General features: G+C 49.7%; 1 protein-coding gene across 1 annotated transcript in view; it reads right to left on the bottom strand.

The window, feature by feature from the left end:
• Window positions 1-14,689, bottom strand: part of LOC123230561 (zinc finger protein 624-like) — a 36,055-nt gene extending 21,366 nt beyond the window's left edge. Inside the window, exons 1-7 of the mRNA XM_044656695.1 lie at window positions 14,449-14,689; window positions 13,113-13,239; window positions 12,553-12,648; window positions 8,573-8,719; window positions 6,622-7,830; window positions 5,856-5,903; window positions 2,934-3,068 (exon numbers count right to left, since the gene is read on the bottom strand). Of these exons, the coding sequence (XP_044512630.1) occupies window positions 2,934-3,068; window positions 5,856-5,903; window positions 6,622-7,830; window positions 8,573-8,719; window positions 12,553-12,648; window positions 13,113-13,239; window positions 14,449-14,487 (1,801 nt within the window). The 5' untranslated portion in view covers window positions 14,488-14,689. The remainder of the gene's footprint in view (window positions 1-2,933; window positions 3,069-5,855; window positions 5,904-6,621; window positions 7,831-8,572; window positions 8,720-12,552; window positions 12,649-13,112; window positions 13,240-14,448) is intronic.
• Window positions 14,690-14,992: the final 303 nt, after the last annotated feature.

Below are 14,992 nucleotides of genomic sequence, written 5' to 3'. Positions count from 1 at the left end.
CAGACCTGAGAACAAGGTGTTTTCTGTGCATGTTGGGCAGCTTTCCTTGGCATTTATCAGAGAGCTGCTGGCCAGGCCGTTTATCCATGTGATCTAGGGAGACTCTGCCCTAGAAAACCAGCCTTTAGTAAGTGTGATACCAGGTACAGGGGAAACCTTTTAGGTAGGCAATTCAATTAAAAAAAAACCAAAAGCCACTCATTAAACGCCAACTTTGCCAAAAGGGCAACATGCTGGAACGGAAGCCTGGCACGCTTGCACTCGAGTCTCGCCCCTGACACACTCGGCCTAGAGGAACCTGCTAAGACAGCTGCAGAGAAGACTCGGCCGGAGTTTCCTGACCTGGGAGTTCCTGATGCCGATGCAACCCCAAGTCCAGCCCCAGGGCCAGGGGAGAGACTAGTCAAGACTCCACTCCTGCTTTTATAGAGCTTATGATCCCATAGTAGAGTTTTTAAAAAATAAATTTTATTGATATAGTTTTTACATTCTCTGCATTTCCCATTCTATTCCTCCCAACTCATAAAGGGAAGAAAGAAAAACTCTGCCCAACCACACATGGACAAGTCTCAGGCCCCACCCAATATCTCGGGCACATCCCTGCTTCTGCAGGGAGCAGAGGGAGCCATCTTCCCATCCCTGCTCTCTGAGCCCAAGGGCAGTCCTTACAGTAAACTCCTGACACTTCCCTGGGACGGATTCCCAGTGGTCCTCTCTCCATTTCCATTGTGGAAGTCAATGTGTGCCTTGTTTTCTTGGCTCCCTGGAGAGTTTCCAGGCTTCTCTGCCTGCTTCCAACGGGTCATTTCTTCCAGCTTGGTAAGATTCCATGACATTCATGCGTCACAGTTCCTGCCCTGATGGATGGGCATCTACTTTGTTTTCAGTTCTCTGCTACCATGAAAAGTGCTGCTCTGAGCGTTTTTGTGTATGTGCACTCTTTCTTTTTTGTCACTGAGTGACTTGGGTTATAGGTTTAGCAGTGAGTCAGAGCACATGGTTACTTTAGTCACTCTGTAGAATCCCAGACGACTCTCCAAAACGGTAGTACCAATTCACCACTCCACCAACAATGCACCAGTGTGCCCATCTTTCCACTGACTCTCCAGAACCAATTATCCCCATCTTTTGCCATCTTTGCCAATTTGCTGGGTGTGAGCTAAGCATCCCGGCCATTTGGTTTGCATCTCTTATTAGTGATCTGAGGGAGACTTTCATGTAGTCATTAGTAATCTGCAACTCTTTGGAGAAATGTTTGTCCATGTCTTCTAACCGCTTAGGTCAGCTACGACTTTAATACAAAAATACTAACTGCTCTGTCAGGTCGGAGTGGGGTAAAGGTCATTAATGACCAAGGAATCAAGGCAGACTGATAGGGGGTGGAAAAGTCTGAGTCTAGCCTCAGAGCAGTTGCAGGAATGCGGCAGGTAGGGACCAGGAGAAAGGGTGCCCCAAACAGAGGGAACACCCTGAAACGTGAAGGAAAGGAACCCAGGACAAGGCTGGAAAAGGAAAGCCTGGGAGCAACAGGTAGAGAGAATCTGAAATGGGGTCACCCACGGCTTCAGACTCAGACACTCACTGCAAACATGAGCAAGTTCCTCAGAAGCTCTACGCTTGGAGAGCGCTCCACCTCGCTGGGCTACAACAGAAACATCACCTACTCTCTTGGGAACCAGCAGAGACTACAAACTCCTCTGCCCAAGGAGACAAATGGAAGGTGATGGTTTGATTGCAGGCTGCAGGGGGACAAGCATTGAGAAGAGCCTCTCGTGCTCCCTGCCCTCAAGGAGCTCCCTGTCTAATTGGTGTGGGAGGCAACACCAACCAGCTCCCTCCAGGACAGATAGGAGATGCTCGGCAGAAAAGGGGTCAGGAAAGGCTTCTGGGGGCACTTCTGGGACTCAGTCATCACGTGGTTCTTTCAGGAGCAGAGGCTGGGCCAGGGATTGAAATTCAAAGGCAATGAAGTACTCTTACTCCAGCCTCGCTTAGGCTGGGCCAACAAGTCCTTCATTTTTCTTGCCATTTTCAGGAGAAAGGCCATTCCCTCTGGAGAAGTGGGCAGCTCTGCCTTCTCTCTGATGCCAGGAGTCAGTCACCCCTGGCACCCCCACCCCAGACTGACTCCCAGCCTCCCTCTCCTCTCCACAGAGCAGAAAACACAACAGAAAGCCTCTTTCTGGGGTCCCTCCCTCACTTCCTCTTCTGGCCTCAGCTCACTCGGTTTTGGCTCTCATTCTCACAGGGGATACCATAGCCATCTCCATGCCAAGGTAGGCAGGCAACGAGCATTCACAGTGGCCACTCTGGGCCTGGCACTGCAGAATTCTTTCCCCAACCTCTTCTCGTTTTAGTCCTCACCACAAGAGGAAAGTGCTGCCATTACTCCATTGTACAGCTGAGGAAGCTGAAGCAGATTTAAGCCTCTTGTCTGAGGTCCCACAACTACCAGTGTCTGGGGCTTATCAGAACTCCAGGCCCAGCTTGGTGGCAGGATGGTGCTGGTCCTACAGGCAGGAAGACCGGAATTTGGATGCTGCCTCAGATAAGCCAATGACCTCCTCAATGTCTCAATTTTCCCATTTGTAAAATGGAGTAAATCACAGGACCTGCTTCTCAGGGTTGTGGTAAGTGATACACGGGGCCCTGTAAGAGGGAAGTGCTGCAAACATTAACCTCTGGCAGGTCTCTGGGCTGTCTCTAGGCCTGCAGGCATCCTTGAACTCAACACATCCGAAGCAGAACTCCTTATTTCTCTCCCAAAGCCCCCAAAACCTTTTCCAAGCTTTCTCCCTCTTTTGTGCAGTGTTGCAAGTGCGCATCCTCAGAATGGCATCCTCATCTCCTGCCATTTGGGTCCCCAACTCCTCTGGCAAAAGGTCCCTTCCCTCTACTCACACACTGACCCCTTGGGGTCAGGCCCTCATCACCTGTCTGGCTTACTGCAACAGCCTCCTCCCCTTCAGGCTCTTCGTCCTCCAGGCCATCATCCTTGGGGCCAAAGGGATTTGCCTGAAGAGATCCTGTCACCCCCTCCTCGGTATATTCCAGTAGTGTGCCATGGCCTGTCGGCTCAAAAAGCAGCTTTTTTATTGGGCTTTAAAAATCCTTCACAAGCTATGTTTCTGGGCGTGTTGGACGGTCCTCACTCCCCTCACCCTTTGGCAAGTCAGTCCCTGCCCCTGTGCACCAGCTAGGCCCCATGGCTCCATGGGCCACGCTGTGATTATTTCCTAAAGCCTCGTCTCTACGTTTGAGGGTGGCAGCTCCGGGCAAGCCTTCCTTCTTAACATCTGTCTCCCCAGGCCTTGGCGCAGCCTGTGGACATGCTGGGTGCTTCAGGAAATGCCTTTAAAGGGCCGTTTGCTTTGTTCCCTGTCCTGCTTCTTCGGGACATTTCTTTTTCAAGCCTGAGCTGGCTGGTGAATCTCTGATTGGTCTTTCAAACAAATGCCGCTTGTGTTCTGCATCGAATGGCTTCTGGAGCCCCTGGTACCACCCTTCCTCCAGTCACCCAGGTTCCCCATTGCACTCATCCTCATCTCTTCCCTGTCCTGAACCCCTGCCATCCCATCAGCTGCTCTGTCTTGTTGATTCTGCCTCGGCTCCAAGGCCTTCTCACTGCTCGTGTGGTCACCATGCTAGACGTGGCTCTCATTACCTCTCTTCTGGACCACTGCTATAGGCTCCCTTCCAATCAGGCTCTCTCTCTGCCCTCTCCAATCATTCCCTCGCACAGCTGCAAAGAGACTGCACCTTCTCACCCAAAACGCTGACGACGTCACCCCTTGGTCAAGAGGCTGCAGTGGTCAAATGCCTCTAGAATAAAATATAAATGACTGCCTGGCAGTCGAGGTCCTTCAAGGTCTGACTGCAGCCAGCCCGTCCTGGCTAATTAAATTCTGACTCCCCATCATGTCATGCGCTCAAGCACGCCTGTGTCCTTCCTTACACTAGGAATGTCCCAGAGGTCCCTCCAAAGCCCAATTAAAATTCTACCCCCTAAATGGGGCCATGGGCTGGGGTCTCCCCTCCCACGCTTGACTCTGGAGGATTTCCTTTTATACTTCCTTATCAGCATTTCTTGTTGTTTCCCCCTCACTAGAATGGAATCTCCCTAAGAGCTGGAAATGTTTTCTTTTGGTCTCTATATCCCTAGTGCTCAGCCCCTTGCCTGGAATGCAGAAAGCTGGTGATAAATGCTTGTGAATGAATGGAAGGGAAACTAGAGGGGGAAGAAAGGAGACAAGGAAAGACCTGGCTGCAGGCAGGTGACACGAAGACTAAAAGGGTAGTAACAACAGGAAAAGAGAGAAGGGGAGAAACAGAAGAGAGTCTGGGAGGGAAAATCCATAGGCCTTGGTCGCCACTTAGCTACTAGAGGTAAGGAACAAAGCGGAATTCAAAAAGACACCCTGAAAAGCTTAGACAAGGAACAGTCAGGCACAAATGATTCCTGAGAAGAGCTGGAAGAGCAATGACTGAGAACCAATTACTTGGGAGAAAACAGAAGTGCTTGGCAGAAGTAGACTCTAGATCAACTTCTTATACCATACACCAAAAGAAACCCAAAGTGGCTCTAGAACCAGAATATGAAAAATGAGAACAGAGTCAGATCAGGTACCTTTCAGAGCTATGGCTAAGGAGGAGATCCCTGAGCAAACGAGGGATAGAAGCTATCATAAAAGACTCAATAGAATATTTTTTAAATTATGCACAAATAAAATGAAAGCAACTACAATAAAAAAGGAAGTTGTCAACTGGGCAAAACATCTTGCACTAATCATCTCTAATACGAGTCTGGTTTCAAAATCCACTCCACTGCACTTCAGTACCTCTGCCAGGAAAACCTCAAACGGGGCCAAGAAGAAGCGGTTGTGAAATGGCTCAACAACAAACAACAAGAAATCCAAAGTCCACGGGGAACTAACAAACATATGTGGCCACGAGCCACTTCTCAATTGATGTTGTGAAACTCTGGGAACCGTTTTCAAAAGAACAATTTCAAACTACAAACGACCCCATGAAGAGACCCCAAAGCAAATCAAGCCAACTCTAAAGAAAGCTGCCCAAGATGACAAAAGTGCTGACATCTGGAAGCAGCACTGGAGAAGCTAGAGAAAGACGGGTAAACTAATGCGCTGTTGGTGTAGCTACGAGCCAGCCCAACCACTCCAGAAAGGAATTTGGAATTAGGCTGTAAAAAGGCTGGAATGTCCGTCCCCTTTGACTCAGGGGTTCCACTGCTTAAGGACATCGAAGATAGATTAAAAGGTCCCGTATAGGTCAAAGGATTAATTAAAACACTTTCTGTGGTAGCAAATATGGGAAATGATTCCCCCGTAACTAAGGGCATGGGGAAAGCAAAGAGCATCAGTACACCACCATTCTAAAGATGAACGACTCAGAGAAGTGTGACAGATGAGATAACTGACGCAAAGTGAGCAGAACAAGGTAAACAGGAGGAAAACACAAAGAGAGCGTCAGCCACGAGGCTGAGGAAGAGTCAAAAGAGAGAAGATTTCGATGCCTCCCGTTTCGGTCAGGGAAGGGGGCTGCGGGAACAAACCCTGCACGCCCCGGCAGACTCCGCTCACGGGGGGCTGGTTTTGCTACCAGGGAGCAGGGAAGGTAGGAGGGGGCTACATTTGGAAGTAAAGGGGTTATAAGAGCAATTCTTAATTTTTAAATTTTTAAATAAAAACAACCAAGCCTTCAAACACGGGACAGCATGAGCTGTGACACGAGCGGCAGAAAGGAAATCAAATCAAAGCTGTTAATGGCCGTGATGTACCACACGCCTGAAGGGAGAGCTCACTTCTGAAGGATGACTCAGAAGCCTTGGAACTGACCGTAATTCCCAAAGAGCACGAGGGCCAAAACCTTGGAAGACAGACATCCTAAGGGGTTGGTGAAAGGAGACTAAAGAAGCAGCTAAAGATGCTGGAAGGAGAGAGAATCTGGAAGGAAAGGAGCATGGAGTACTTCCTGGAGCTGTAGGAGATAAAAGAGGAGGCCTGGCCAAGGGGCCTTGAAGGGATGTACAGTGAAGAAGCTACTTTGAATTGTACAGCAGGGCCGGGGAGAAAAAAACAGATTTAAAGGGCTCAGAACCCCCAGAGCAAGTAACTAGGAGTAACAGCTATCAGAAACTTTTACGAGAAGCTTGGCAAGGAGAGAAAAAGGCTACAGAATGGAAGGTGAAAGGGCTGCGGGGAGAGTCATTCACTTTTAAAGCAGATGAAAGGTGAGAGAGGAGCCCTGCTGGGGAAGATCCTAGCAAGCCCCTTCGACGGAAGAGAGGATACTTGAGGATTCTGAGAATTTTTGAGAAGTGAGGTTGAAAGGGAGCCTCTCAGATCGCCAGTTCTTTTCTTAGGGCCGGGGAGCCTGCAGAATAGGCCAGAGATGGCGAGGAGCCTGAGGGAAGAAGGGGTTTGGAAAGAGCAATGCCTCCAAGTAGCTGGGTGCGAGCGGTCTCGAGGGGCCGCGTTTTGGTTGAGAAGGAACGGCCAGTAAAGCGCACCCCTGAGATCCCAGTGACGTTCACTACATTCACGAGGTTTTGCCTTCCTGACCTCCGGAGGGCGACAGGCCTCCCCGGCCTCCGTCACTCGCCAAGCTTGTTTCCCGTGTGCACGACCTGATGTCGGCTGAGATGGGTGCTCCGGCGGAAGGCCCGGCCGCAGTGGTGGCACTCGTAGGGCTTCTCTCCGGTGTGGATCCGATGATGGGAAATGAGGGAGGAAATGTGATTAAAGGTCTTCCCGCAGTCATTGCACTCGTAGGGCCTCTCGCCCGTGTGGATCCTGGAGTGGAAGGTAAGCGAGGAGCTGTGGTAGAAGGCCTTCCCGCAGATGCCGCACTCGTAGGGCTTCTCTCCGGTGTGGATCCTGTAGTGGGAAGTGAGGGAGGAAAAGTGGTTGAAGGCCTTGCCGCACTCGTTGCACTCGTAGGGTCTCTCTCCGGTGTGGATCCTGTGGTGGGAAGTGAGGGAGGAGCTGTGGTTGAAGGCCTTCCCGCACTCGTGACACTTGTAGGGCTTCTCCCCGGTGTGGATCCGCTGGTGGCGCGTGAGCTGGGCGCTCTGGCGGAAGGCCCTGCCGCACTCGCTGCACTCGTAGGGCTTCTCCCCGGTGTGAATGGTCTGGTGCTCGATGAGGTGGGTGCTCCGGCAGAAGGCCTTCCCGCACTCGCTGCACTCGTACGGCCTCTCCCCGGTGTGCGTCCTCTGATGGGAGTTGAGAGAGGAGACGTGGTGGAAGGCCCTCCCGCACTCGTGACACTCGTAGGGTCTCTCTTCGGGGCGCGGCGGCTCACTTGGGAACTTCCCTCCCGTACGAACGCTCCGGCCAAAGGCCTTCCCGAATTCACGACATCCGCAAGGCTTCTCTTCAGGATGCCTTTGGGGATCCTCGGGAGCATCTGAGTTGTGACTCGGGGAACTGGAGAACATCTTCTTGGAGCACATTCTGCCACCTTTACTGAGGTCTGAACACAGACTGAGGCTTCCTCTGTGGATGTCGCATTTGTAGAGCGTCTCCACTACAGACACTTGCTGTTGGGGAAACAGGCCAGACTCGGGGCGGCAGCCGTCCCCGGCAGCTCTCGGATGTTCCTCGCCTCGCGCTTCACGACGGGGCTTCCTCGCCCGCCCAGAACGTTGGTCACTGATCTGCTGCATATCTAGGCCGGCCTTCCATTCCCAGGCTTCTCCCAGCACGGACACGCAGGGACCATCCCTCGGGAGTCGCTCCCAGGAGGAGTCTTCCAAGGCAGGGCCCCACTTGGGAGGGGCCTCCTTGGTTTCTGACCCAGTTTCTGAATCTGAAACAAAGAAAAGAGTCAGCATCCTCTCTTCCCATGATGCACACTCAGCTTCTGCCGTCTCTCTCAGGAAAAACGGCGGTCAATCCGGATTCTTAAACGCAGAACAAATAACAATGACATCTCGTGCCTCTGTAGTCATTTATGGGACATTCAAAAAACCTTCCAACTCGCCCTCCCAACTTTCTAAGGCAGGTTGCTCAGTTATTATATTTTACAAAGGAGGAAACAGAGGGTTAATGACTTGCTTAAGGTCACCACTGGTAACGTGTCATAATGGAGAGAGCGTTCCACTTGGAGTCAAGAAGGCCTGCGTTCAAATTCTTCCTCAGCTATGAATTATCTGTGTGTTCAAGGGCAAGTAACAATCTCCTCTCAGTTCCGTAGTTTTCTCAGCTGTAAAATGGTGATAAAAAACAGTGCCCACCTCCCAGAGCTGTGGAAAGGATCAGAGGAGTGCCATAGATGCAAATAGTTGTTGGGGGCAGCTGGGTGCCTCAGTGGATTGAGCCAAACCTAGAGACGGGAGGTCCTTGGTTCAAATCTGGCTTCAGATACTTCTACACTGTGTGACCCTGGGCAAGTCACTTAACCCCTATTGCCTGGCCCTTACTGTTCCTCTGCCTTGGAGCCAATACCCAGCATTGGTTCTAAGTCAGAAGTTAACGGTTTAAAGAAAAAAAATAGAAATTGTTGTTATTTCCGAGCAACAATAAATAGTAACAATGTTCAGCACCGCCACCTTCATCATCCTTATCACCATCCTCACCACCATCCCCACCACCCCCAGGGCCGCTGCCACAAAGCTGGGTCAGCCGCCTCCCAGGTCGGCTTTCTTCTGCACCCCAACGGCTCTCTCGACAAGGGAGAGTCCTCACTCTGTGATGTTCTACAGGACAGAATTGAGGCTCTAAGGGGAAACCCAAGGGGGGAACCTTCACGTCAGCATAAAAAAGGACGACTCTAACAATCAGACTTGCCCCAAATCAGGTCACCTCACAGACAGAATCCTACAATGTAAGGGAAGAAGAGACCGCTGAGGATGGAGGAGACTTGGCCAGGCCCAGACAATTCATTAGTCACAGAGCCAGAACTTGAACACAGATCTCCTAACTTGTACATGGATGGTCTGCCTTTCTATCACAGAGCAGCTCAATATGTGGGGAAAATATTTAAACAGTGACCTGATGGCCACCATTTAGGGCCACTCTTAGCCTTTTGTAATCTGACTTCCAGCTTATTGTTCAGATGACATTCCTCTTTCTCTCCTCTGTGGGTTTGGGGAACATTTCTCTCGCACTCATGCTTTGCTCACCTGACTGTTACTTCTCACTCTCTTCTGTTTGATAGACTCAAAATTGTGCCCCTAATTATGGAAGCCCCAAGACTTAGCCCTGGAGACCCTTTCCTCCCCACACTGTCTCTCTTGGTGATTTCATCATGGCCTGACCATGCCGCTCTCTGTGTCCCATAACCTGGACCCCTTGTCCCAGTCTGTGCCCCCACGAGTCAGCCAGAGCAGTCACAGTATGATTGGACCCAGAACCACCACAAATGCCCATCTCTGAAGCTGTCCCACAAGAATATGGCTCTTCCTCGACTGACTTGTCAGATGATTGACTCATCCTCTCTCTTCTTCATCTAGCCTTAGCGTCTACTATGGATTGTGATTGTCCTGGGAGAGCTCTCCCTGCTGAGCTGCTTAGCTTACCTCTGCTCTCTCTCAGGTCTCTCTTTTTGGGTCTGACTGCTCTTTCTCAGTTTCCTGCCCTCGTAGCACGGGTGCCTCAGATGTCTGTCTTGGGCACTCTTCTGGCTCTAAATTCTCTCTCTCTCTCCAACCATATATCACAAGGATTATTCGCCATGGCCTGGTGGGATTTATACCAGGAATGCAAGGATGGTTCAACATTAGGAAAACCATCCACATAAATGACCATATCAATAATCAAACTGACAGAAATCACATGATTATGTCAATAGATGCAGAAAAAGCCTTTGACAAAACCCCATTCCTACTGAAAACACTTGAAAGCATAGGAATAAAAGGGCCTTTCCTTAAAAGAATAAGTAGTATTTATTTAAAACATCAGCAAGTATCATCTGCAATGGGGACAAATTAGAAGCCTTCCCAATAAGATCAGGAGTGAAGCAAGGATGCCCACTATCACCTCTATTATTTAATATTGTATTAAAAATGCTAGCTTTAGCAATTAGAGAAGAAAAAAATTGAAGGGATTAAAGTAGGCAAGGAGGAGACTAAGCTATCACTCTTTGCAGATGATACGATGGCATACCTAGAGAATCTGAGAAAATCAACTAAAAAGCTAGTGGAAAGAATCAATAATGTTAGGAAAGCTGCAGATACAAAATAAACCTACATAGATGGAATACTATTGTGCTCAAAGGAATAATGAACTGGAGGAATTCCATGTGAACTGGAATGACCTCCAGGAAGTTAATGCAGAGTAAAAGGAGCAGAACCAGGAGAACTTTGGACACAGAGACTGATACATTGTGGTACAATTGAACATAACGGACTTCTCTAGTAGTAGTAATGCAAGGATCCAAGACATTTCTGAGGGACTTATGAGAAAGAATGTTATCCTTATCCAGAGCAAGAACTGTGGGAGCAGAAACACAGAAGAAAAACAACTGCTTGATCACATGGGTTTATGGGGACATGACTGAGGATTGTAGACTCTAAGCGATCGACCCAGAGCAAATCTCAATAATATGGAAATAGGTCTTGATCAATGACACATGTAAAACCCAGTGGAATTGTGTGTTGGGGGAGGGGGAGAACAAGAATCATGTAACCATGGAAAAGTATTCTAAATCAATTAATTAAATAACATTTTTAAATAAAATAAATAAAAAAATAAACCCACATAAATCATCAACATTTCTATATGTTTCTAATAAAACTCAGCAGCAAGAATTAGAAAGAGAAACTCCATTTAAAATTACTCCAGGCAATATAAAATACTTGGGAATCTATCTGCCAAGACAAACTTGGAAATTATATAAATACAACTACAAAATACTTTTCACACAAATAAAACTAAATCTAAACAACTGGAAAAACATTAATTGCTCATGGGTAGGACGAGCTAATAAAAAAAAAAATCCTACCTAAACTAATTTACTTATTCAGTGCCCTACTTATTAAACTACCAAAAAACTATTTTATAGATTTAGAAAAAATAATAAAATTCATTTGGAAGAACAAAAGATCAAGAATATCAAGGGAACTAATGAAAAAAAACAAACTGTGAAGGATGGTAGCCTAGTAGTACCAGATTTTAAACTGTACTATAAAGCAGTGATCATCAAAATGAGCAGGTACGTACTAAGAGAAAGAAGGGTGAATAGACTTGGGGTAAATGACCTTAGCAAGCTGGGGTTTGATAAACTCAAAGATCCCAGCTTTAAGGATAAGAACTCATTATTTGATAAAAAAAAAAATTGCTGGGAAAACTGAAAACAGTATGAGGAAAATTAGGTTTAGATCAACATCTCACACCCTATACCAAGGCAAGTTCAAAATGGATAAATGAGTTAAACATAAAGAGGGAAATTATAACTAAATTGGGTGAACATAGAATAGTCTACCTGTCAGATCTATGGGAAAGAATTTAAGACCAAGCAAGAGATAAAGAGCATTACAAGATGTAAAATGAATAATTTTGATTATATTAAATTGAAAAGTTTTTGTACAAACAAGACCAATGCAACCAAAATTAGAAGGGAAGCAACAAAGTGGGGAAAAATTTTATAACGAAATATGAGACTCTGAGATGTCTAGAGGGTCAAAGAAAGATATTCCACATCCACATGACCAGAAGCACATGTCCTACCTACACAAGCCTGTGCCTGGGAGAAGACCACCTCATTCCTGTGCTTCTTTCCTTTGACAAAGGGTTCTGTATCTAAGGGACAGCCAGTGTCCCAGCGGAGAGGACACTGAGTCTGGAGTCAGGAAGATCTGAGTTCAAATTGACCTCAGACACTAGCTGTCTAACCCAGGGTGAGTCACACTGCCTGCCTCAGGTTCCTCAACTGGAAAATGGGGATCACAACAGCATCCCAGAGTTACTGTAATGACCAAATGAGAGAATATTTATAAAGTGCTTAGCACAGGGCCTGGCACATAATGGGGACTTAGAAACTCCTGTTCCCTTCTCTGTAGAATCTGAAAGGCCTGGAGGTCTTTAGGCAGAGAGGCTGCAGCTCACCACAGCAAGAGTAGCAGGAGGAAGCATGCACAGCTGGGACTCTGACCACTGACACGACAGAGCAACCAAAACAGAATCAACAAACTCTGTGTCTATCCCAAGAGGAGGAACAAATACTGAGAGCTCACGTACAAGTCTGCAAAACACTTTACACATAGGATTTGAGCTTATCTTCGAGACCACTCTGGAAGGGAGGGGCTGTGATCACCCCCATTTTGCAGATGAGCAAACTGGGAGAGACAGAAAGAGACCTGAGCAAAAGCCACAAAGTCAGCATCCAGAAAAGAATGGAGAAAGGGAGAGGCACCACTCTCTTGTGAGTCAGGAGGATCGCCGAGTGCAGAAGGGTCAGGACTTGCCCTAGGAGGGAAGGCCCTGCTGCCCACAGCCTCAGCCTTGGGAGTCGGCCAACATATCCCCCAAGGACCATGGGATGTGAGCAAATGCCAGCAAGGTCCAAGCATACTGGTCATCTAGCACTCACCTGGACAGGTGCTTCCTGGGACACGGCTCTCGGGCATCCAAGGAGCTTCCCCTCGTTCCAGCTGGTCAATCACTTCTGGTTTGGAAGCTGCAAGTCCTGCTCCGGGAAAATGGGAAAACACTGGAGCCCCACAACCCTCTCAAGCCAATCCTTGTCCCCTTCTCTTCCAGGAAAGTGGGGAGGGGGGGAAGGGAAAGACCCAAAGAAGATGGATGTGATGTGGTAAGATGACCTAGATTTGAGGTCATCAAGAACGTGAATTTGACTCCCTCCATAGTAACAGAACAAGGACTATACTTCTCCTTGTATTATATGAATACACACACACACATATATATATATTTTCATTCTCTCTCTCTCTCTCTTTCTCTCTCTCCACCCCCTCCCCCCCAATATACTATCCACACAGAGACTTCCAGGGAGATCCAGGGGGTGAATCCCTCAAGCTACCTGAAGTTTCCAGTTTGTGGAGGCGCGCCCTATTCCCCCCTGGTTCAAGAGACCAGAGACTGCGACACAGTCCCCAGCACCTCGGAAGAGTCTCCGGGAGCCCTCCTTACCCAGGCACACCAGGTTCCTGTAGTTTTCCAGGATCACATCCCGGTACAAATCCTTCTGCGAAGGGTCCAGGTGCCCCCACTCTTCTTGGGTGAAGTCCACGGCCACGTCATTGAACGTCACCGATTCCTGAAACGCCAGACTTTGTGCTTACCCAGAGTCCATCCCTTCGATGGATCTGGGAGAAGTCAAGTCCCCATGAATGGTAGGAAGGTTCTCCCAGTGTTTTTCGGTGGACATTTGCTACAACAAACTGTGCCTCGGTTTGCACTCAAGGCTCTGAATCATATAACAAGGAGCAAAGTGGACAGATGAAGCAATGTCTGGTTGACAAAGTACTTTTTCTGGGACAACACTGTGAGGCAAGTGGGCAAGTACAGACTACCTCCATTTCACAGATAGGCAAACCGAGACTAAGAAGAACTCAGAAATATTTTCGGGGCCCAGAGGAGGGACTCTTCAGCCTCCAGGCCCAGGGCGCCTTCCATAACAGCCGGTTCCCCCTTCCTCACTGCAGGCGCCTTCTCTGGGCTTCCTGGCTCAATGCTGGGATCCTTTTCCTCTATGGCTTCCCTTCCCATCCTCCAGCCCCACAAAGTAAAGCTTCCCTTCCCCCCCCCCCACCAGCGTTTCTCCAGGGTCCCCACCTGAAGCCCCAAACCAGGCCTAGGATAAAGTATGGACCCCAAAGAGCCCAGGCTCAGACCTCTGTGTCACATATGGTGCTTGTTTGCCTCAGACAGAGAAAGGGAAAATCCTTTTATTTATTTACCGAAAAAACCCATTAATCAGCAGAGAGGCAAACTGAGGGTCCTCAGGAAAAAACCCAGCAGCAGTCCTTCCCCCAACACAAAATGAGAGAGCACCGAGGCCAATTCCATACAAGGGGATGCCAGAGAAGAACCCAAGACAGCCAGCCCTCATAGGTAAGGGCCAGCCGTGGAGGAGCCAAAAAGAGCTGAGTTCGGATCCTGCCTCCTTCCTAGCTGTGTCCGGGCCCAGTGCTGACTCCAAGACGACTGACAACTTCCCCGTGCCTCAGTTTCCTCCTCTGTAAAACGGGGAGAGCCATAGCACTTCCGGGGTTGCTGCGCCCCATCGTTCCGGACACTGTCACTCTCGGGAGAACGGAGAGGGGGCCAGAGCAGAGCCTCCAAGGGCAGTTCTGAGGGTCTCCGACCTCCTCCCCGGCAGGCACTGGGCTGTCCTCAGCAGCCACAGCAGGGAGATAAGGCCCTGGGCTGCTCCCCACCCCCACCCCCTGCGGCAGTCTGGGAGGGGGGCGGGGCTCTGTCCTAGCAAAGACTGCCGGTCCATATTTACACCCCCTCGGCTCACCTGGCGGGGGGCCGGGGCTGTCAGCAGCACGGGGGCCATCGCCTCCTCTTCCTCGCCCTCTCCTCGGGCGGGGCCCAGCTGGGGAGCAGACGGTGGGAGGGGCTGCGGATGCGGGAGGGTCGTTCTTTAAGCCAAGCACCCCCACAAGAAGGGGTGAACTAACAGGAGGTGAAGGGGGGTCGGAACCGGCGCCCAGGCTGGGGGAGGCGTCAGACCTAAGCCAGGCACACTCCCATCTGGCCCCCCGCCTGCCGCGCTCCCTGAGTGGGGAGAAGTCACTCAGATGCAGCCGCAGATCTTTTACTCGCGGCGGGGAGAGGGGGAGGGGGCCAATCCCCGGGTTTTAATTCGTCAGCTAAGGGGGAGCATGGGCCACTTCGCGGAGGCCCCAAGAAAGGGCGGCGCTGATTGGCTCGGAAGCCACGGGGTGGCCAATGGGGGTGTGACTCGCCGAGAGGGCAAGCGAGAGCTGCGCACGCGCGCCGCCACCGGCCCGGCCCTTCGCCTCCCCTCCCCGCACCCATTCCCAGGCCCCGAGGTTACG

This window comes from Gracilinanus agilis, chromosome 1 (genome assembly GCF_016433145.1).
Source record: "Gracilinanus agilis isolate LMUSP501 chromosome 1, AgileGrace, whole genome shotgun sequence".
Taxonomy (NCBI): Eukaryota; Metazoa; Chordata; class Mammalia; order Didelphimorphia; family Didelphidae; genus Gracilinanus; species Gracilinanus agilis.
The sequence above is the reverse complement of the archived record's forward strand: the minus strand, read 5'-3'. Positions and strand labels throughout refer to the sequence as shown.